Source organism: Macaca fascicularis, chromosome 6 (assembly GCF_037993035.2).
Source record: "Macaca fascicularis isolate 582-1 chromosome 6, T2T-MFA8v1.1".
NCBI classification, from domain to species: Eukaryota; Metazoa; Chordata; class Mammalia; order Primates; family Cercopithecidae; genus Macaca; species Macaca fascicularis.
Genome location: NC_088380.1, coordinates 165,521,679 through 165,544,612, shown reverse-complemented (window position 1 = coordinate 165,544,612; position 22,934 = coordinate 165,521,679). Strand labels below are relative to the sequence as shown.

Here is a 22,934-nt window from a genome sequence, read left to right as displayed (position 1 = left end):
TATCTCCACTTCTAAAGCTGTCTGCATCCTTATAGATTTCCTGAGAAATGGATCCTTGAAGACATTCAAGTCCTAAGCTGTGATTTTTTTCTCTTGGAATAAATAATTTTTCCCCTTTTAATCTTGCCATCTAATTGTTTCTAAGTTAGAATCTAAAACTTTTTACTATTATAAGAAATTTGGTACTTCAATCCTAGTTCTTAATAGAGGGAAAGTTCATTTAACAATGACTCCTTTGTGGAAATATGCTCATATTTAGACAACTTGATGCAGCTGTGGTGAAGTCATTTGTGTTTTCATTCAGTAAATGTTTACTGAGTATCTATTTAGTTTCATGTCTTCTGTTAGAATCTAAATATAGAGTGGGGAACAAAACACTACAAATAGTACGGCACATAGTAATTACTCCCTTGAACCTTAGCATGATCAACATCATTCTGGATAAAAATGTATCGATGGACAGATCTTTGGCAGTACAAAAAAACCGTCTAAAACCACTACAATCCTGAGTCTCGACTTAAGCTCAACTGAAATTGTACCCTTGCCGCAGCAACTTACAAATGCTCAAATGTTTTATAAATATTTTGGCCATGTCCATTTCTTGATTTGTAAGTTTATTCTGATCAATATATCAGAATTTTAAAAACGTATTCATTTAATGGATAAGTACTTATTGTATAACACAGTCTTCTAAGTGTTTTACAAATATTTAGCCCATTGAATCCCTGAACATCTTCTATAAGGAAGGCACCTGACTGTCCTGATTGAACAGGTAAGGAAACTGAGACATAGATTAAGACATTTGCCAGAGTTACTCAAGTAGTGAGTGGAGGAGCCTAGCCAGACCGTCTGACTCCAGAATTCATTCTCTTAACTGCTCCATTGTACTCTTTCCTCAGTACTTCAGTATTTCTATAACTACGTATGTCTTTTAAAAGTGTGATGATCCCTGAGTGTATGATGCTTAGACATATCTGGTAGGATTCTGCAGACAGCTTACTCTGCCTGTAAGTGGGCAGGTTCCAAAGAGGCATCAGTACAGGAGTCCCTGGCATGTGAAGGCCCTCAGGTCATTATGAGCCAGGGGCAAACGAAACATGTGTCCTACCTTCCATTCATTCTAAGTTGTTCATTCACCCATCTCTCTAATACTTGCTTAGATATAAAAATAATATGTGCTAATTTAGAAAATTTAGAGAAAAACAGGATAGAATTTAAAGAGTTAAAATCATCCAATACCCATCACCCAGAGATAACCACTAAAAACATTTTTGTGTATTTCTTTCATATTTTTCTATATGTAATATATATGAACATTTTCTTCATATTTGTGGTTATACTGTATATGTGTTTACACACACAATTTTATATCCTGTTTTTTTTTACATAGCCTAATAAGCATTTTCCCACGCATTAAAATTTCTTCATAAACATAATGTTAAAAGGCTGCATCATCTCCCACGGTGTGGATTCACTATATTTATTTATCCATTCACTATTGCTAGAAATTTGTTTGCTGTTTTCTCTAACTTTGATGCTTTAAAAACCATTGTAATTTGTGGTAACTAAATGTTCTATCCCTTTATGAAGATTTTTTTTTAATGCCCTATTTTTTTTGCAAGTGGTAGATTTTTTTTAAAAACTTTTGAAATAATTTTTTCATATAGTGCTTTTATTATTTGCACTATAAAATGATGCTATAAAATATAGAGTAGAAATAAAATATGCCCAAGTGTACACATGAACTGACGATTAGTCTAGGAAATTATATCTAGCCATAAAGTGAGAATATTAAAGCTCTTGTATATATATTAATACAATCAGCCATACTTTTTAATGATAAGTATTTAATCTATCAATGTCCTCTTTTTTTTATCACCCAGTTGCAAACTAGATTCATTTTGGATAATTACCTTTGGTACTAAATGTATATTATCTGCCCAGTTAGGAAATAGATTGGAGGGAATTCAGAAATCAATAGTAATAAAGTAAACAGAGAAAATGGAATGTATTTCCTCTCTTACCATTTGTTTGAACTCACGCTACGAAAGACAGGGACCCTGTCTAATGGATGTCAGAGGACCACATGTAAACCCCATTGGGAACAGCTCTCCTTTAAGAATTGATCTGATATTTCAGGAAGTATCTTATTGTTTGAATATTAAAATGGTAGGTACTTAATGACAACTACGATGCTTTGACTTCTGCTGTTTACAGAATCGATTTCAGTTTCTCTTTCAATGTTTTTGTGTCTATTACTGGGTGAACCTCCTTTCTCTCCAACCTCTCTTTAGCCTTCATAAAACAATTTTTGACAGAGCATTAATGTTAGGTTTACCAGTGTTATGCTAACCACAATCTCATTGTCCAAAGGGAGATAAAAATCCAGTGTCCCGTGTTGTTGACTACAAAAGAGGCTCTCTGTAGTTTCAATGTTGATGTCATCATGAGAAAAAATAATTCAATACTCAGAATGGGACCTGTACCTCTACTTTAGCACAAACATGGGAGAGTTAGTTTACCTTGCCCAGACCTCTAAATATTCTAGCAGGCTAATGAAACTCTGAGAAAAGGCATGCCCAGCTTCCCTTGTTGATATGCTAAATTGCACAGCCAAGAAAATATTCCTGCTATGTAAAAGAAACTCATCACTGCTATTAGTCAGTGTATATTCACCTCCCTCATGTAATATAAAAGTATTACCTGTTTTCCCCCAATCCTAAACTCTATAGGAGCTTATTGACTTATGTCACAACTAATGCCATTCCTAGGAGGTATACTAGAGCCCACTTTCACAGTTTTCTACGAAGTTTTGACTTCACTGTAGCATGGTTGATCCTAGACTCGTGACCTGGTTTGGCGGTGCCTTCCACAACAAAGTTTCAAGGCCAGGAATATAGTGAGTCAGGAATCTCTTTCTGTGATTAGAGGATTATAGTCACTGTTGGTTTTAGAATCTTGGCCAAGGGGAAGACTATTAGATTCTGAGTTTATTTCCAAAGCAAAAGCAGGAAATCTAAAGAGATGGCATTGCATATTTTGGGAGGTGGATCTTCTTCATGATTTCCAATATTTTAATGACAATTTGACAATTAGAAAATTGTTTTTCATAGGACCCAAGTAGTTTCAAATTCCAAAAGAACTTAAATATGCTTCTATCTTTCACAAAGTCCGATTATAAATGATGTCTTTATTAGCAGAGATACATACTCTCGAACCCTTGTGACTTTAAGAGGCCACGTACTCGGGAAGAGGTATGTATTTCCTCAAGAAGCTTGCTTCTCCTGGCATAGAAGGGCAGTCAATCTAGGCCCTCTTCCATAGGGAATTGCCATGCTATGGGTCGCGACTTGACAAGATTGCTTTGGGGACACACCTCAAACTCTTACTTAGGTTTTTCTGCTCTGGGGAGACAAAATGGAACTTTCGAACAGGCCAAATATTTCAAGAGAGAAATCTGCAATTAGTTTTCTTCCCCCCTCCTTTGATCATTATACCATCCTTTTACATCTGCCAGGCTCTATTTGCAAGCTTCGTGTTCCCTCAGTAGGCACATTTGAAGCCTGCTTAACTGGTATGCAGAGGGCAGAATGGCATTATTTGTGATTCCTTTGCCACTGACTTGGAGCGGTGATGGGAGGATGTCAATTTTGCAAGGGCAGCATTATTTGATGCTCTTGCTGCTCAGCCCCAGAACGCTCATTTGGTTGTGAAGATGAGCACTTAATATGCTCTCTTCTTTTCTCTCCTGTCCCTTCCATATTCCTGCTGAATCTCACATTCCTCTAAGCACAGCCCTGAGAATGTCAGCCTTCAGACAAGCCAGAAAGAAGACACTCTGTGAAAATGGGGCATTAATGGTTTGTGAATCCAAAGATAGTTAACTGATATGTGCATTCAATTAAGATTAGTTTTTCAGTTAAAAGACTCCCCAGGAAGAGCGGCTTTCTTCTCATTTCTGGGGTATGAGCAGTTAATGAAGAAGGCATACCAGAATTCCACCCATGTTATCCAGAGTTGCCTCTGGGTTCCATAACCATTTTCAACTTACTTGATGAGGGGAAACTTGCCAGGTGAGATTAAACAAGCTGGAAGATGGTCATGGAGAAGCACGTGTCACTTCCCATCTTTTTGTGGGTGACATCACCACCACGCACCTCACAGAAAGTGGTTTTGTATTTAAGTGTGATCCATTCTGGCAACTTTCCCTTTTAAAACGTATGTCTTAACCGAGTCAAGTCTTTATATAGCATATGTGGATATACAGTTATATTTTTCAAGTCGAAGACAGATATTTTTGCTGTAGGCATCTTTTACTATTTGTTTTCTCCTGTGTTGCCCCGAAGGGAAAGATAATACCATTGCTTCCAATGTATTAGCTAAATCCTTCCACAGGGGCAGTCCATCATAGAGGAGCCAGTGAACAACAGTGACAGCCTGCCCTGGTTCAGCTCTTACTGCTGTGCAACTTGGGCAAGATCCGTCATCTCTCTGTTGTCCTAAAGGTCTCTGTCCTGTAAAATGGTGATGATATCAGTATAGACTTCACAGAGACAGCTAAGAGTTGGCTATTTGTAAGATAGTGCTTAGCACGGTCGCTGGCACATGGTCATTGTGCATCAATTACTATGAACTACTATTCTTATCTCATTTCCATTACAAGAATGTAGGTAAAGTCACAGCATGTTGTTTTTAGTCTTGGAGGTTTTTGCAAAACAGCCTTTAAAGGACAACTTGGCAATGGCTTTAAAACATGTGGATGCTTTGTAGACATGGTCCAGGATACTTTCAGGGTCCTGGGAACGTTTGTTGTCTTCCTTTTAGTTGGTGTTCGTTTTACAAAATGGCAGGTCCATTTGGTTTTGAAATGGCCAGCAGTAGTAGGAGATAGATCATCTATATGAAGATGTCATCTGAATGACAGATTTGATGTTATCTTTTTCCATAGGTGCAGTTCAATCACATTTCATTTCTTTACCTACCAATCCTTCACCCAAGACTAGCAGTCACACTTTCTCATCTGTGAAATAGGAATTACCTACCTTTTGGGGTGTCCGAAGGAAAAAAACAAGTTCGCAAAAGTGAAATGCTCAGAACCGCTTCTCAACAAATGATCCTGTTTAAGTCAGGCTTACATGGAGGAATGATGCAGAGGAACTGGGGTGGGTTCGGTTCCAACATTTGAGTTTTAGTTGTGATTCAGCTGTTGACTAGCTGTTGATTTTGCACTAGTCACTTAGGCTCTCCAAGCCTGGTTGTGTTTGCTGAAGGAAGATTTTTGCAGTAATAAAGTTCTGAAGTTGATTGAGTAGATGTGCCTTTGCCCCTCTCTACCTGACCACATCAAGGTCACACTGTTAAATCTAGAGTTAGAAAGGAGACTTAGAAGAATGCATTTGTATCTAAAAGTTGTTTTGGTAGCTTTTGAAAAATGCAATCCAGTATGTTTGATTTATGTCCTTAAAGGGTCACAATACCTATTGTCCCAATATAATCACAAAAATTTTCCATTTGAGAACAGGTCAGCAGTTTATCAAGCTGATCTCTGCTCCTGTAGATATGTCCCAGCCCTCTGAAAAAGCCAGCAACAATATCTGACATGTTGGTCTCAGGCAAAGTGAATTCCACAGATGGAGCTAAATATGTATTTTTATTTCCTCTAAATTCACCAGGCTTCAATAGGAGCAGGAAGATTATAGAGACAGTATAGAAGGAAGGTCACTTTGTTTCTCCTTGTTGGTTTTAAGCAGGTCCATTCCACCCATCAATATAGAGAGAAATGCAAGATTCAGTTTGGGGAACTTTAGTCTCTTAATTCCAGTTAGAAGGAAAAAGAGGTCCAGAGGAATCTTAGCAAGAACAAGGGCTTTTGGTGACACTAGATGGCATTTCTAAAGGCCTTTGCCCACTTCAAAAAATCATTTGTGTGGCCACCGGGACTACTTTTGGGGATGCCTCTGAACTTAATAAAGATTCAGTCTCTAAGCTTAAAATTATTTCATCCTCCCCACCCAAAATAGTCAATTTGCCCTCCAGAAAGCTTGTACCCATTTCTAACCAACCATCCAGGTCTAAGAGTTCTCATTATCTCCATTCAAGTTGCTGCATTGAGAATTTAACCTATTGTCACTTTTATTAGTAAAAGCTAACCTACTTTTGTTTCATCCTGTGCTGTGACAAATGCTATACTCTAATAGCATCCTGTCATAAAGTCTTCTAATGATGCGTGTACCTTCGGAGAACCATTTGCAGCTCTTAGACAAGCTAAAGAGAAATATTAACTATGAGTCTTCCCCCAAGCTGGAAATAACCCAAAGCAGTAGTAATAAAAACTGAATCATGATGTCCTGAAACATGGACTGTGCTATCCTATCCTTAAAAGTTCAGGGCATAACTTTGGCTAAGCCTCTCTTTCACTCCCTACACCCACCCACATTATTCCATGGAAATTAGGGAAGCCTCTCTAGCACTTGGGATGGCACACGAAAGAAAGAATCAGAGCCTGAAGATGGAGGCTGATTGGTTTCTTCTGCTTAGGTTAGTGGATTACCGGGGTGTTTGCTTATAAATCAACAGCAACGGCCAACATTATTTTCACTTCCTCCTGGACAGTGTAGTCCATATTCCAATTAGAACCCCCACTCTCCCTCTTTATCCTCTACATTTAGACAACAAATTATATCCACATGGCAATTTCTTTCTAATGCAGTTACCAGACCTCTTTCTTTGGGGCCTAAATTCAAATGAGATTATAAAAGCCTTTGGGTCAGTAATGTAGCGACTGGTCCAGTCTCTTCAGCTCTTGAGAATTGACGTAGGCACTAATGAGATAAATTCATTAAAATGCTTTTACACGGAGACTTGGTAAAGATACACAACACAAAGAGTCTTCTGTGTACCTGGTTGAGGTGGGTGGGTTCAAACCTTTTCCTTGCTGAAGGTCAGAACCAGTGTCAAATTTACAGCAAACCCACTTATGATGCTTGGTGTTCCCTTTGGTTTTTATCGTCACAGTAGGTATTACCTGACCAAGAAGTAATTACACCATTATTTTTTATGTGGTGCTTTATTACTTGCTTTTCAAAATTGGTTTCCACCATCTCACAAGCTAATAGCAACAAATATGTGGTTGTAATGTTCACTCCGTCAGGAGACCTGGGGTTATTGCGGAAGTGGCCACATACCCATTGCCCACACAATAACTGTTACTCCAAAACAAGTGAACTGCTTAACTAAACATCTATTGATTGTAAGACGCTGGGGACCAATATTAAGACCACCAACATCCAAAGGGGAAGATTAAATTCTAGTTATGTGTACACTGTATTTTGTCAATATTTTGTGGTGAGGAGACAGATCACAAGCCCAAATCTAGGGTAGATTAGAAGAAGTAGAACTTCATTGGATACCTTAAGTCATTAATGTAGTTCCATTCCCTTCTTAAAAGACAGGCATTAAGAGTGTGAGCAGAAAACATCAAGAACTATGGAAATCCCCTCATCTTCACTCCTCCAAATATATTAACAGGGATTAACCAAATCTAAAAGTCAACTCAAGGTTTATCATCATAGTTGTTTCAGGTAAATGTCATAGCTTTTGTCTTGAGGCACCTGAAGTTCTACAGTTTTCTTTAGGACTGGGAACTGATCTGGGACTGAATGTCCTCCACGCTTTCTTGTATGGCTCTTATGATAAGCTAAGCTACAATTGGGCAAACAAGTTAGCCAACCCTTACTCATTTAGGTTCATATCTTTTTACTGGGAGTTACAGAGTGAGTCTGAAGAAAACCAGAACTTTAGGGTTAAAGCATCCACAAGTTGTCTGAAACTGTGTGTGCCATTTATGCTAATGATATTAGTATAACATTTACAACTTCCAAATATAGTAATTTACAAATTTGCTTACATTTACAACCTCTCCTCAGACCTCTTCTGGTTGGTTACTTGACTGCACTAAATGGTGTTGACAACCCCTTATATTCTGAGTTCCTCATTTGATTTCAGTGACACTATTCTCTCCTGGTGTTCTTTCTACCTTTTTGACCTGCATTTGTCCTGTTTTGTGTCTCAATCTCTCTCTAACCATTCCTTACCTGCTTGTGTTCACCATAGTGTTGTCTGTCCTGGGTTCTCTTTTCACATGTGGTTTTTGCTATTACCTATATCTTGGTGTTCCCTATAGAATTAACTCCATCACTGATATTTTCCTGAGCTTCTGGGTTTTGTTTTTTTGTGACGGTGTCTCACTCTGTTGCCCAGGCTGTAGTGCTCACTGCAACCTCCACCTCCCAGATTCAAGCAATTCTCCTGCCTCAGCCTCCCAAGTAGCTGGGACTACAAGTAAGCACTACCACACCTGGCTGATTTTTGCATTTTTAGTAGAGACAGGGTTTCACCATGTTAGCCAGGCTGGTCTTGAACTCCTGGCCTCAAGTGATCCACCCACCTTAGCCTCCCAAAGTGCTGGGATTGCAGGCGTGAGCCACCGTGCCCAGTCTGAGCTTCTGTTCTTTATTCTCAACTGTCTACTAAATATTTTTACCTAGATGTTCTTCTGGCACCTAAATTCCAGCATGTCTGAAATTGAACTCATGATTTTTTTCCCTCCTGTATATAGTTTTCTTTCTGCAAAATGGCCACTGTTTCCACTCAGTCAGATAAATTAGAAATGTCAGTCATCCCCCATTCTTCCTATCCCCTTACATCTGGCATATTACTGAATTCATGTAGATTTTATTCTAAAAGATCTCTGAAATCTACTTTTTCCTCCATGACCACCCCATCATTAGTTGGTCTTTTATTTTCCATTTGGATTATTGCAATAATGCTGCCTTTAAGAGTCAGCCTTCATTTTACTTCTTTGGCTCTTTAAAATGTTGATCACATCGTGTTGCTCCTACGATCTCAAAAATCTTAAATGTCTCCTTGTTGTCTACCTGCTCTTAGCAAGGCACCAAGGCCAATACTGTTACTCATGGTTAACCTTTAACACCTCACTCTCAACATGTTAAGCTGTACTCTCCCCAAACTGGAGCATCCAGCCCTACTTGAACACATCTTTTCTATAACTCTTTCCCTTTGCTTGTTCTATTCCTATTGCCTGGAATGCTTTTCCTGTCCTTTTCAGTAGAAAAATCCTATTTATCTTTCCATACCCAACTCAGATATCTGAGCTAAGTATTTTCCTGACTCTACTACAGAGAATTAGTTTTTCCTCCTTGGGTGCAGTGTACTATTTTATTTTAGTAATGCTACAGTTTTGTATCTTTTTGGTTCACCAAATACAGGCCTGTCTCCCCACTGGATTATATTCTTTTCAAGGGTATGGCACAGTGCCTAGAAGAGTTTTTCAAATAGAATCATTTCCAGCTGGGGATGCACAGGGCACTGGACTTGCATGCTGTACATCTTTTTCTTTTTATCTTCTTAAGCATAGGGCCTTATATACAGCAAGCCTGTAATTTTATTTAATTAATTAAACAGTATAAAACATCCCAAGTCTGGAAATGAATCCCTTCTTAATTAAGTGTCTCCTACCTATTTTTTTCTTTGTTCACAGAACTTACATTGTTTTGAAATGGTTGTGTCCTATTCCAGATGGAACTCATTTTCAGGGTAATATTTGAGAACCAGAGGTGGTAGAATTCTTTGAACTGTAATTCCAAGTTAGCGTAAAGGAAGGGGGAAGGTTGAGTCCCAGAGACAAGTATAACACACCCGCTGTTCTAGAACCCCGCATCTTCCTGCTGTTGTATTTGCCACACTGTTTTAGAATTCTGTTTGTGTCTTTCTGCCCCTCTAGACTCTGGAGTTCCTTGAGAGTGGAGAATATGTAAATATGTCTAATTAGTCCTGTATTCGTTGCACCTGCCCCTGTTTCTAGCACATGGCCTGTATTCTATTAATAGTAATAACAACTGCCTGTTGAGTATTTATGTGCTAATCACTGTACAAATAATAGCACATTAAACCTTTACTTTATAGTTGAGGAAGACTTAAAGAATGTAAGTGACTTTTCCAAAAGGAACATATATCCGGTCAATTATGTAGCCTGGCTGCAATCTAGCTCAGTCTTACTCCAAAAGGGTTGGGGCAAAGGGAAGAAGAGTGTGTTATTAGGAAACTGGAAGTCAAATGAGTTCTAGAGTGTTTTCATGGAATATTAATTGAGACAAAGGAAAGGACTAAAACAGATTATAGACAGAAGGATACCTGAAGAGCAAAAACAGTATCACAAAAGTCCTAGAAGCCAAAATTATTAGAGATCTGCTCTGAAGTGCCCTTGGTTGGCCTAACTTGCTGCTCTAATTAACAGGTTCAGAGTAGGGCTATCAAGGCAGACTGCCTGGGTTTGAATCCCAGCCCCTACATTGATTAGCTCTGTGGATTTAGGCAAAGTTTTAACTCCCCAAGCTTCAGTTTTCTTCTGTGTCTAATGGGAATAATGATAGTACCTCCTTGTAGAGTTGTTGTGAAGGATATGTTAATCCATATAAAGTGCTTGGCACACAGTAAGTCCTTAGGAAGTGTGAGCTGCTGCTTCTGCTGTTGTAATTATTAAAAGAAGACAAGATACACATGAATGAATGTAATTCATTGTGGCACTTCATATTATTCTTCTGAGTGAATCCATGTTTTCTAAACTTATCAACCAAGGTGTCCCTACAAACTTATTGGGATGCTATGAGATATTTTAAACTTGAGGGAAACAGTGATTCTTCAAGTACATCAGATAGATACTGGATAAACTACCAGTCTAAAGGTAGTTAAAAACTCAATATTACATTATACTGCTTTTTTTTTTTTTTTTTTTTTGACAAGGTCTTGCTCTGTCACCCGGGCTGGAGTGCAGTAGTGAAATCATGGCTCACAGTGGCTTCAACCTGTCCGACTCAAGTTCTTCTCCCACTTCAGCCTCCCAAGTAGCTGGAACCACAGTCATACACCACCATGCTTGGCTAATTTTTTAATCTTTTGTAGAGATGAGGTCTCACTATATTGACCAGGCTGGTTTCAAACTCCTGGGCTGCAGCTATCCTTCTGCCTCAATCTCCCAATGTGCTAGGATTACAGGTGTGAACCACTGTGCCCAGCCTTATAGTGCATTCTTTTGATGGTGTCATACCTTTGCAAAGCTGGTTATCAGCATTTACTATGGTTAAAAAAAAAAGGGCCATGTGAAAACCAATATGGAATCGAAAATGAGGGTGGCTGTGTTTAGTCTGATTCTGAGGTGTGCAAAGCTGTGTGGTGCCCACCAGGAACACATGTTTCACTAGTAAATTGTGATTATTTTAAAATGAAACAAAATGTTATATTTTTCTGTCAATTTTTTCAAATATGTATGTCCTACTAAGTTGCTAACGCATAAAGGTTAAACTGTTCGCATCTAAGTAGTTAATAACAGAACTGTTGGGCATTGCTTTTGGCTTAGGGATGCTTTGAAGAGATTGCTGAGATACTCGGGGTATTGTGAACAGAGAAAGTTTGAGGAGCTCTAAAGTAGACAATAAATGTATAAACAAAATGTGTATTAAAAGAAAAGGGTTCTAGACTGTAATAGTCAGGGGGAGGAGACTTCTTAGGATCAAGATGCTCAGCAAAAATAATCACTTACATTGGGTCAATACTGAAGAAAACTGATTTCATTTATTTTTAAATCAAGATGCTATTTAAGTTGGAGCTTTGGCTGATAAAAACTTCCAGGCTTATCTGCAAGGCCATTGTAGCTCTTCCCCATGGCATACTTGTTATAAGTTCTCTTTAATTCCATTAAAATGTTACCAAATAATCACTTAATCTTCTAATATCTTCCAGTTACAAGTACTTTCCTGTCTTATTAGTGGAATTAGTGGATGATTTGGAGTCACTTTTTTATCACCATTCTTGGGATTTGTTTTTTCCTTCCCAGTGGGACCGTCTGCAGAGCTTTGTTGTAACTTCGTTACAACTCTTCTGAAACCTGTCCACTGGTTCGGAGGAAACGACTCTGTGAACAGTGGGAGTCATTTGCTGAGTTGTCTCATAAAACCATGATATTAACAATCACAAGTAGTACTTCAGCCCAGAACTCCGCGTTCGGTTAGCGCAAGGCTCAGGGAAGGGTTTCTTCGCCTTGGAGCCTGACTCGGTGCTGTCCCCTGCTGAGAGCCATAAGTCGCTGGTAGGCTTGTTCTAGGAGAGTAATAAGTATTGTTGTTTAACAATTGTGTTGTTGAAATTCAGCTCCACTATGTCTGACAGTATTTATCTAAAATACTTTCCCTGGTGCGTGTTCAAGTTCCAGTAAACCGTGTCTTATTGTGCGACCTTTTCATTTTCCAGTGAAAAGGGATCAGCTCGTCAGATAAAAGCTACAAGCCAGAGTACAGGAAAAATGCGTGCTCAGAAAATCCAAGCATGATTGAAAACAAGATGTGTTAAATCAATGCGGTTTATCGCCTGCCTATTCCCGGCAATTGCTGTTCTAAGCTCATTCTGAACACACACGGGATGATAAAAGTATAGTGTCACAGCACTTGCTGGGGTGGGGATGTAAGAAAACATGTTTATCAGACAGGCTGGGTGATTTTACCTCCTCGATAACAGCTAATGTCAAAACTCTTTGGGAAGAAATCTGAAGAACAATTATAGAAGTAATATTACTCTAGTTATATCAGAAACTATGCCAGTAGGGAAGAGAATTATGGACGTATCCTTAAATGTTAAGAAAGACAGAGTATGTTGGTCTCCAATATTTAAATGCCATCATCCATTACACAGTGGAAATTATTCTTCTCTTCTCATTTAAAGAAGCAAATTTGGCTTTGAAACCAAATCATAAATGATCCAAATAAAAAAAACAACCAAAATGAAAAAAGATTGGAAGGCAAAAAAAAAAAAAAAAAAAAAAAAAAAAAAAAAAAAAAAAAACTGTGTACATTAAACTTCTGTTTGCTCGAGGGATTTTAGTTTTAAACTTGGATCAAATTTGAGAATCTAAATTAAGGCTCCTGGAAGGCTATGCTGTTCAGAGCACATCATACACAGTAACAGGCAGGTTTTCTCATCAACTGTAGTACACTTAGAGAGCAGTACAATTTTTCCTAATTATTGGAGATTCACCTACTTCCCATTTTAGACAGAGTGTTAGCCCTCCAGGGCAAGAAAGGGGTCTGTTCATGAAGAGATGCTCCACTGCTGCCAGTAACTTCTCACATCCAGAAAATGCCAACCGGTTGTAGTATAAATTGGTTTAATGTATCTCAGAGACAGCATTTGTGTCTCTCTCTCTAAAGTCAAATCAGCATTTGAGAGCTCCTTGTAGGCTTAGACCTATAAGAAGAACTTGATGAGACAGAAAACAGTTTCTTGAGCATTTGGGGGCAAATTTAAAATACTAGGGCGGCCTCCCTGAAAGGTTTGTGTTGGTTGACATGGTGAGCCTTACGTAATAAAATCAGGCCACGAAATGGCTTGTTCATGTGTAAAATGTCAGGAGCTGAGGCACACAGATTCCTGTTAGTGCTGGGATTTTGTTTCACAGATATTTAGCAAAAACAGCAGTTTAATTTATTTGGTATCAGGACTTGTTAATGTGCTGCAAATTGAGGTTCATCAATATTAACATAAAATAGTCATCTTGGAATAAAGGACTGCAAAAATATAAACAATGAGGCTTCTGTGCTAATTTATGCAACCAACTCTTTCTGTGCCTCAGTTTCCCACCTTTGAATTAGGAGTAATTTTTAACATTTACGTCAAGGGCACATTGTAGGAACCAAGGAGATAATTTCTAGAAAGTACTTTGTTATTACTGAAAAGAGTCTTATATGACCTCAAGGTATGTTTAAAATAGCACCTCTGGCCGGGCGCGGTGGCTCACGCCTATAATCCCAGCACTTTGGGAGGCCGAGGCGGGTGGATCACAAGGTCAGGAGATCGAGACCATGGTGAAACCCCGTCTCTACTAAAAATAGAAAAAATTAGCCGGGCGCGGTGGCGGGCGCCTGTAGTCCCAGCTACTTGGGAGGCTGAGGCAGGAGAATGGCGTGAACCCGGGAGGCGGAGCTTGCAGTGAGCCGAGATTGCGCCACTGAACTCCAGCCTGGGCGACAGACCGAGACTCCGTCTCAAAAAAATAAAATAAAATGGCACCTCTACAAGGAATCATAGTGACTGCCTATTAACACCTACCATCTTCAGAGGTTCTTATAACTTAGAGAATAATTGACTTCGAGATGCAAAATCCTAAAAATTAGTTTTCTTTTGCAGATGCCTTTGAAAGTAACCTGTCAAAATGTAAATTGGCATAAATTTTACGAAGGATAGTTAGGAGATATGTATACTGAAAGACTTGAAATGTGCATATTATTTTATCCTGAGAAGTGCTCTTTATAATGCTTCTTAAGTCAGTGAAAATTTTGGGGAAAAAACCCTACATTCTAGTTTGTGGAGGATTTGTTACATAAATTATGTCTATCTGTATAATACGGTAAGCTACAAACATCAAAAAGAAAGAGATAGGTATAAGCATGTATATAATCTATATTTTTATAAAATATATAAAATAGTATTGTGAAAATGTTTGAAAGCATACTAAAATATCAATCATGCTTCTACATGAATGGGGATATTATGGGGGTTTCCCTGCCTTTAAACATTTTCTTAAATATAATAATTTTGAAAAACAAAAGCAAGTCTCCTAATTCTTTGTTCCACTTCTTGATTGCTTTTACTTCTCCAAGAGTTGTTAATTTTCAAGCACATGAAAGTTCTTTGCACTCCAAGCTACAGTCCTGAGGATCTTCCCTCATCAGTCTTCCTCCGAGTGCCCCTGCTTTGTTTCATCCTCCTAGGCTCTTTGCTTTTCAGTTGACCTTCTGTCTTCAGCCTTTGCTTTGCATGTTGCCCTGGCTATACTCTTTGTAAAAAGGACTTAGCCACTCAAGCCACCTAATATCTCTGATTGTGCCTGTGGTAGAGAGAGGTATTGCTTCCTTTGATTGATTTTTGAATCTCAAAGTTGTTGTCACACACCAAGAGACCCGAAGACTACAAATAAGACATCAGGGCGTGTGCAGAGGCAGTTTGGAAATTTTCCTCTGGCTTCTATATTGGTGAAGTCTGCCTATGTTGGCTTCGTCTTGACAGCCTTGTTGCAGAAAGTTACAGCTTTCTGTGGTTCAGTGAGTCCTCCCCTGAAGCCCTTCTGAGCCTCACTCGCTCCAGAGGCAGGGGCACCCAGCTGTAAAAGCATTTCACGGGGAAAGCAGGAGCTCTACTTGCAAGGAATTTGGTGTTAGGTTTCTTAGGAAGTGTATCGCTTCCACCGAAGAGGTGACCTGGTGTGCCGTTTGTGCATCAAACATCTAGGCAGGTAATGAAATATCCAAATGGCTGGAAGTGCAACAAATTTCCTCATGAACAATATTTCTGGCCTTGTTTAGGTTTCTGGTTGATTTTTTGGTTTATATATTTTAAACTCAGTCTTAAAGATAGATTCATGAAGATAACTTGCTGTTTTATTGTTTACCTCTGGTTGTTAATTTAGTGACTGAGGGAAAAATGAGGCCATTATGGAACAAAAAGTCTCTGCCTAACACATATGTAATAACTCTCATGCCCAGAATGGATCTGCCTTGGAGGGAAATGCTCTGCTGTTACTCCTTTAGTTCAAATATAGAGTAGTCACCAGGGAAGCTTGGAGACCCAGGTGCTAGTTTTATCATTGCCTCTGCTATGAGGTTTTATTTATTACTTGGCATAGAGTCTAGATATTTGTTTGGACATTAAATGGCAATAGAATATTAATATTGCCTTCCTAATATCTACATTTCTTTTTATTTCCAGTCAAAATGACATCATGTCACACAACCATTAAAAAAAGGAAATTAAAACCCCAGAAATATGTGAAAGCACGGCAGTGAGTCGCTAAGCTATAAAAGCAGGGAACTCTGTGAGCCAATGTTGGAATGGCACCCAAAGCACTTTTCCCCTGGTGTTTCTGAACAGAACTCTGCAGCCTCTCATTTCCATTGTTTCCAAGAATAAGTATTCAAGAAGTTAAGGGGGACAGAGGAGTGACTTCTTTAAAAGGAAACTCCAAAAAGAGAAAAATCAATTTTCATAACTGAGAATGCATCTGGCTTGACTATATGATTTTAATTTGCAAATAAACCCCCTTACAGAGAATTTCCTTTATTTGATGTGTTTGTGAAGTGGATTTCTTTAAAAAAGAAAAAGAGACTATAGGCATAAAAAAGGCCACATATATGTTTGGTTAGAATTCACTCATTATTAAGAGTAAAGTTGGTGATTAGTATGAGTGCATAAAAAAATGTGTTATCTCGATTTTCTTTGCGTATAGCATTTCATGCTGCATGCACATTTGGACATTAGAGATTGTAACTTTGTAGAACCAGAGCTGTTCTGTCTTGACCACCACCTGGATTGAAGCCCATAAAGAGAAAGGCTGAGAGGCTGGTTGGAATAAAAGTTACTGGTTGCCTTTAGGGGTCTGAGATGATGAGATCTGGAAGGAACCTAAAGCCCTCTAGATGATGAGATCCGGAAGGAACCTAAAGCCCCTCTATAAGCAGTCCCAACATAAAGCCAGAATAAAACGGTTTGATTCTTTGAACCATTTCATAAACTTTTTTTTTCAAAAGTAGTAATGTTGATACAGTTGAAATGGCATGCTGGTGCATACAACAGATACATCCCACCAATATCCATTCCACAATATCACATCATAGCTGTGGGTGAGGGGATCCTTCTGAAATCTCAGCTGAGACATCACCCTGCAAGCTTGCTCTCCTGTTCAGGAGCATTTGATCTTGCTTTTTATGCATTTGCAGGAAATGTTTCAGATGTACCCCTTCATAAGCTGTATACAACCCCACAAAGTCCTACTATGTGGGTTCAGTAAATATCTAGCAGTAAATGAGTTTGAAGGGGTCAGGGGAAGACAGCTTGAATTCAATTGCTGTGGCCCCTCAATAACCTGATGGTTCTTTAATGTATCCCCATTAAGTGTATTGTGACCCTAGACTTTGTCAGAAAGAAGAGCAGAGCAGAGGTGGTGACTATGAGGAGGACCCGACTGTGAGATGCTGAGCTGCGTCCCAGCTCTGCAAGTAGAGGATTTCATTTGTCTTTGGGGGTTGGATTATGTGTACCTTTCAGAAAGTTTGTTTTTAAGGGCTGATGGTATTGTGACACTAAACAGTTCATTCCTACGAATGCCACCCCCTCTCCTTGAGCATATGGTAAGCGCTAAAAATGATTACTGAATAAATGTATAATGTCTTCTGGAATTTTTAAAATGCATACATTGGCCCCATTTTATTCTCATGATATAAACATTGAGGCTTTTCTATTTGGGATAATGGATCCTTCTAAACCTACGATCCTTTCTTATTCAGTTACCGTTCCTAACTGGTTTAGGGTGACGCCCTCTCAAACCCTTTTCAGAGAGTGTGTGGACTGGGTATTTGGAAGCAGGGCCACACAAGCTGTTCTCATCATTCCATTCCTCTTGCAGTTTACAGCTTCATCTGTTTTTCTTTTTTCAATCTAAGATGCTCATGCTTCTTTATTTGTGGTTAATTGTGTCCAATTAAGTTTTTTTTTTTGTTTTTTTTTTCTTGCTCTACCAGATTCTCGGAATTGTCCCAAGTTTGAGGGGAAAAAAAATTGGTTAGTCCCATTTCTTCTGGTGCCTCCTGAGCCCTGCGCTTGAGTACAATGAGGTCACTTTGTTGAAGGATTAACTTTATATTACATTCTTGCAGAGTAGATGTATGTCCCTAAGGTATGACTACCCCCACTGATGAAATAAATATACCATTCTTTATGATTCCTCCCTGTTACTCTCTCTGTTGATTTTCAGAGAGTTTATGAATAGTCACATATTTATACAACTGGCCAAAAGTATACTACTTATTTTTCTTATGGTCTGTAATAACCTATGCAAGGTTATTAAAGGGTATACAGACCCCTTTTAATGCATAGTTTCTTATGTCATTACTTTATACAAGCAGGTCAGATTCCATCTCAGCAACAATCTCTTGCTCTTAACCTTTTTCTCTGATTATAAAAGTAATACATGTTCATTGTGGAAAATTTAGAAAATTCACAGCAAAAAGAGCAGGAAGAAAAGCACTTTAAGACCCACTACTTAGAAACAACTACTATTTGGCAGTTTATACACAGACACATTTTCTTTATATATGCTTGTTTAAAAAAGTAACTATATTGTATACGTGCTCCTGTAATCTACTTTTTAACCAAGCAATATATCAGTAAATATTTTTTCCTATGTCATTGCTTTTGAGGATTGCATCATATTCCATTCCATGAGGGTGTCTTAAATTAGCCATCCCTCACTTCCCAGATATTTAATATATTTTTTGTGGGGGCAATTAAAATAACAGTCTTTGTCAGATGGCTCCCCCGCACTCAGTAATTGGTTTAATTTTTTTCTCTAGTCAGTGCAATCAGATAAATCATCAGGTTCCTTTGGATCTAGGACAGTGAGCTTTGTCTAGCATCTTTAATGTTAGCTTTGTCTGCAGCCCTGGACAATTCCATTGTAATATTCAATACCTGTGTTGAGGGCCGGTTAACTTGTTTAAAACTATGAACAGACAGCAAATCATAAAGGCATGGGACATAAGTTAAAAACCCTTGCCTTACTCTTTAAATATTTCCTCTCTCATAGTACACGTCCATGGAGTAAATCCTTATTTGTCTTTGAATAATGAGTTTAATATGTCTAATTCAATTACTCTGTGACAGCAGAATGACTTCTCCTCAGCTCTTTAGCTATTAGTTCCATATGATATTTGAATTGGTTCTTTTAATTGTTGATATTGTCGGTCATTCCTCTGTGAGTTGGCCATGTAGCCGGAGAAACATATCCCTCCCCGCCATACATCAGACAGTCATTCAGCTAACAACCATGAATTTCTAGACACAATAGGAATTCATTATGCTAATGATTGAAGAGGTGGGGCAACAATTCCAATTTTATTGGTAACTTAGACTGAAAAGTAAAACCAAGAATTAGAATTTTCAGGATGCTGAATTATGTTTTCAGATACTAAAATGATGCATTTAATTGTCTAAAGCTACTATTTATGGTTAAACATTTTTGTTGGCAAGTAGCATTATGGGTGGGGGGTGGATATGATAAATAAACCTTGGTGCTGATTCCTGTCTCTCTCATGCATTTCTTGATTAAATACCGTGGATTTTACAAGTAACAGCTTCCCTGAATAAAGAATTCTATGGCATTTCTCTACAAGTCTAATTTGAAAAAAGAATTCTTCTCAAGGGTTTAGAAATTCATAAAATGGAAAGAATAATAAATATTGTGTCCTAACTCATATACTAGTATAGATAGAAAGATTTGGTACACCTGGGTGTAATTTTAGTTAATTTCCACAAGAGACAGGTTGAAAGTTTACTGTTTGGAAATGGGGGGGAGGGTTGACTAAATCTCATATTTGCAAAAATGATTACATTATCTTAAATGAAAATGCCACTCTATTAATGACTTCAATAAGCATTGCATTTGGGGAAAAAATCTTTTTAATAAAAAGTTACCTAAAGTTCATCTAACTTAAAATATACAAGTGAAGAAAAAGTACTTACTCTGATTTATGTGCTTTTGGAGGTGTAATTATTGGCTTTTTACTCACCTATGTAAAACAATGTACTTTTGTAAATGGATTTCTGGCCACTTTATGCAGCCTTTTTTTCCTTTCTTTTTTTCCTTACATAAAAAGTAAGCACTGTCAATCAAGGAATTTTAAGGTTTATTTCCTCTTTAGAAATGATTGATAGCCTTTTAGATTTACAAGTTGACAAGTTAAAGGGTTCTATTGGTATAATTATGTACTAAATTCACAGTCTTTCAATTTAAATGTCCTTTTAAAACCACAAGATTATCATACCTGTATTTTGAAAAGTGGGCCAGTCAGTTTGGGTTGGTATACAAATTGCTTCCATTAGCCTTGGGACCTATTTGAATTTAATACAGTTTTTTTAAAGTTAGTACTAGTATGAATCTTACTTTTAAAATTTAGGTTAATGGAAATGCATTTTAAGTAAAGCGTGTGGCAACTTGTTTTTTAATGTATAGCTAAATGTCAGAACTACACAGACTGTCTTTTTTATTCAGCATGTGAGAAAATATGTGGTTGAACACTTTGATTACACTAAAAAAGAAAAGAAATTTTAAAAACACCCACTTACCCCTTACTTAGAGAATATAGGGAGGTGGAGGCTATGGATAGGAGCTGCCATGTTTTGCATCTCCACTATTTCACGTGAGACAGCCTGAAGATATTTCATATACCAGGGAGAAATTTTGAAAATGATAGACCAGAGTCCACTTAATATTGTGTTTAATTTAAGCATGCTTTGAAGAGTGTGTGGTCAGTGTGCACACAGCAAGGTCCATGGTCTCCAAATGTTATTCCAGATTTGCTCTTCTTTTGGTCTTTTCAAGGATTATTTTTGGAGACTCGGCTGCTCTAAGCTAGTACTTCAGACGCTGGTTCCAAATAATATCAATGTTGGTGAAAGGATCTATCATTTCAGATGTGAGGGTTTTGAATCAGGGCATTTTCAATACCCATCCCCTTTGCAGACTCTCTCAAGGGTGGCACCGGCTTTCCATACCTGGAAGATTCACTGCTATTCACTCTCCTCTGCTCTCACCAGCCTCTTGCATGCTTAATTGTGCTAAGATATTGTATCAGCTGAGGTCCGCTAGGGATTTTGCAGTTAAGCAGATACTTTTAATTCTCCTGCTGTTTACAGGATATAGATACTGCCAGGCAAGCCCTTGAGTGTTTTTACCTGAGCAACTGAATTCAAGTGAATCCTAAAAATCTCACATCAAATACCATTTTACTTTCTATTTATGATCACATAAGGAGTGTAGAATTTGGCCAAAGGAACACTGTTCAAGACCTACTCCTAATGTTCTTTTGGCCAGGTCACTCCCCATCGTGGTATAAAGCAGATGGTGGAAATTTCAGCAAAGAGATCACTCACGTAATCATCTTCTGATCCAGTTCAAAAGTATCAATTAAACTTTGGACTTCCTGGTTATTTCCATACCATTAGTGTTGCAAGCCATGTTCTGCTTTATTTCTTGAAAATGTACTAATCGTGTGACTTCTTTATTGCAGCGCTCAACGAACCCACCATCGATTATGGTTTCCAGAGGTTACAGAAGGTCATTCCTCGGCACCCTGGTGACCCTGAGCGTTTGCCAAAGGTGAGGATACTGCCTTTTTGTAGTCTCTGAAAATTTGGACTTGAGTGATTTGCAGAAAACTCTGCTGCTGATAAAAATTAGTTCATAGGTAAACAACTCATATTTTTGTGTTTTGTGTGTTTGGTGCTATAAAGTAAGCAATAATAAAAGTAGCAAGCACTTATGTGCCAGGCAACACCGTGCTTACTTTTGTATCTGCTATGCCATTTTATCTTCTCAACAACGCTCTGATGTTGGTAGTATTACCATTCCTATATTAGAAGAGAAAATAATGAAGCAAAGAGAGATTAAATAATAATTTGCCCAAGGTCACATAGCATGTAAATTGCTAAACTGATATTCCAACCTATGCAGCATGACCCTAGAGTCTGAGCTACTTAATTGCTACATCTTACCAATTCTCAAAAGAAAAAGGAACACCAGATTTCTGTCTATGAGGATCCGTACTTAGTCCTGGCAAGAGGAGAATAGTTAGAGCTCCAAATGTATTGGTAGATCCTGAGACTGGGCAAAGACAACCTCTCTTCTCCTAAGGCATTCTACCTAGTTGGGAAAATAGGCACAAATATGAGAGACATTAAACAGAAATTCAAGACAGAGTCATATATGTCACCAATACATCAGTAACTGCCAGTGCAGACAGAAGGAAACTGACCTTTATTGACTATTGCATACCTGTTGTGAATGTTTGGGATGTCCCCATCCCTGTACCTCAGGAACTTGGGTTGTATGTGGGAGAGAGTCCCAAACACAACTAATCATAACCAAAAATAATAGCACATTAAAGAAAAGTGCAACCAACATTCTGTGAGGACTCAAAAGCAGGCAGTTAAATGTGAAGGAAGCTCAAAGTACAGAATTCATTGAGCTTCCATTCACTGTTTACTGACAGCAAAAAGCTTCATTTACCACACAGGTAAAAACTATTAGCATTAAATTGAATTAGTTTCAAGGACTCTTTCTTGCCACAGTAAATCTAGAGATATGCCATTTCCAGGTCTAGGTATCCTTGTAAAACACTTGTGAAAATGAAGTTGCCATCCTTCTTAGCTCGGTGAACCTCCTTGGGGGACCAGTTCGTCATCAAATCCTACCTGTGTGCTGGCTGCCCTTGTAGGCAGGGCCACCTGTCAGAACTGGCCCTGTACGGGAGAAACCCACCCCTCAGGTCACTACACAGATGTGAGGCGCATGGGGAGGAGGGGTGCTAACTGCTCCAAGAGAGGAAGGACTGTGATGAGCAAGGGCATGTGTCCTGCATCTTAACTGAGGGGGGAAAACACCTTCAGTTTTCAGAGATGATGCCTTCAGTTTCAACCTTCAATTTCCCAGAACAACCTCACTTCCACTGAAGTGCTGTCCTTCCCTTTCCTTTTCCAACCCAATTTATTCTTGATAAGCAATTACATCATCTACAGGTTGTTTATTATTTAGTAGATTAAATAATATAATAATAAACAGCAGTCTCCACCCATGGCATAGATGGTCTATGGAGAGATTTACCATTAGGTTGCTCTGTCTAGCCCCATGGCATAGATGGTCTATGGAGAGATTTACCATTAGGTTCCTCTGTCTAGCAAGAACATGGTCCCATGAATTTCCTATGGGACAACTGGTAATTTTATAGCACGATGATATAAATGATGTGGGTCTGACTAAT

The 22,934-nt window shown here is 38.4% G+C and overlaps 1 protein-coding gene across 13 annotated transcripts in view; it reads left to right on the top strand.

Annotated features, from left to right (window-relative positions):
* EBF1 (EBF transcription factor 1) overlaps positions 1-22,934 on the top strand; it is a 412,231-nt gene that overhangs the window by 355,855 nt on the left and 33,442 nt on the right. For all 13 annotated transcript variants that reach the window (XM_005558408.5, XM_065547012.1, XM_065547013.2 and 10 more), the window contains one exon: positions 21,186-21,274. In XM_005558408.5, the coding sequence (XP_005558465.1) occupies positions 21,186-21,274 (89 nt within the window). The remainder of the gene's footprint in view (positions 1-21,185; positions 21,275-22,934) is intronic.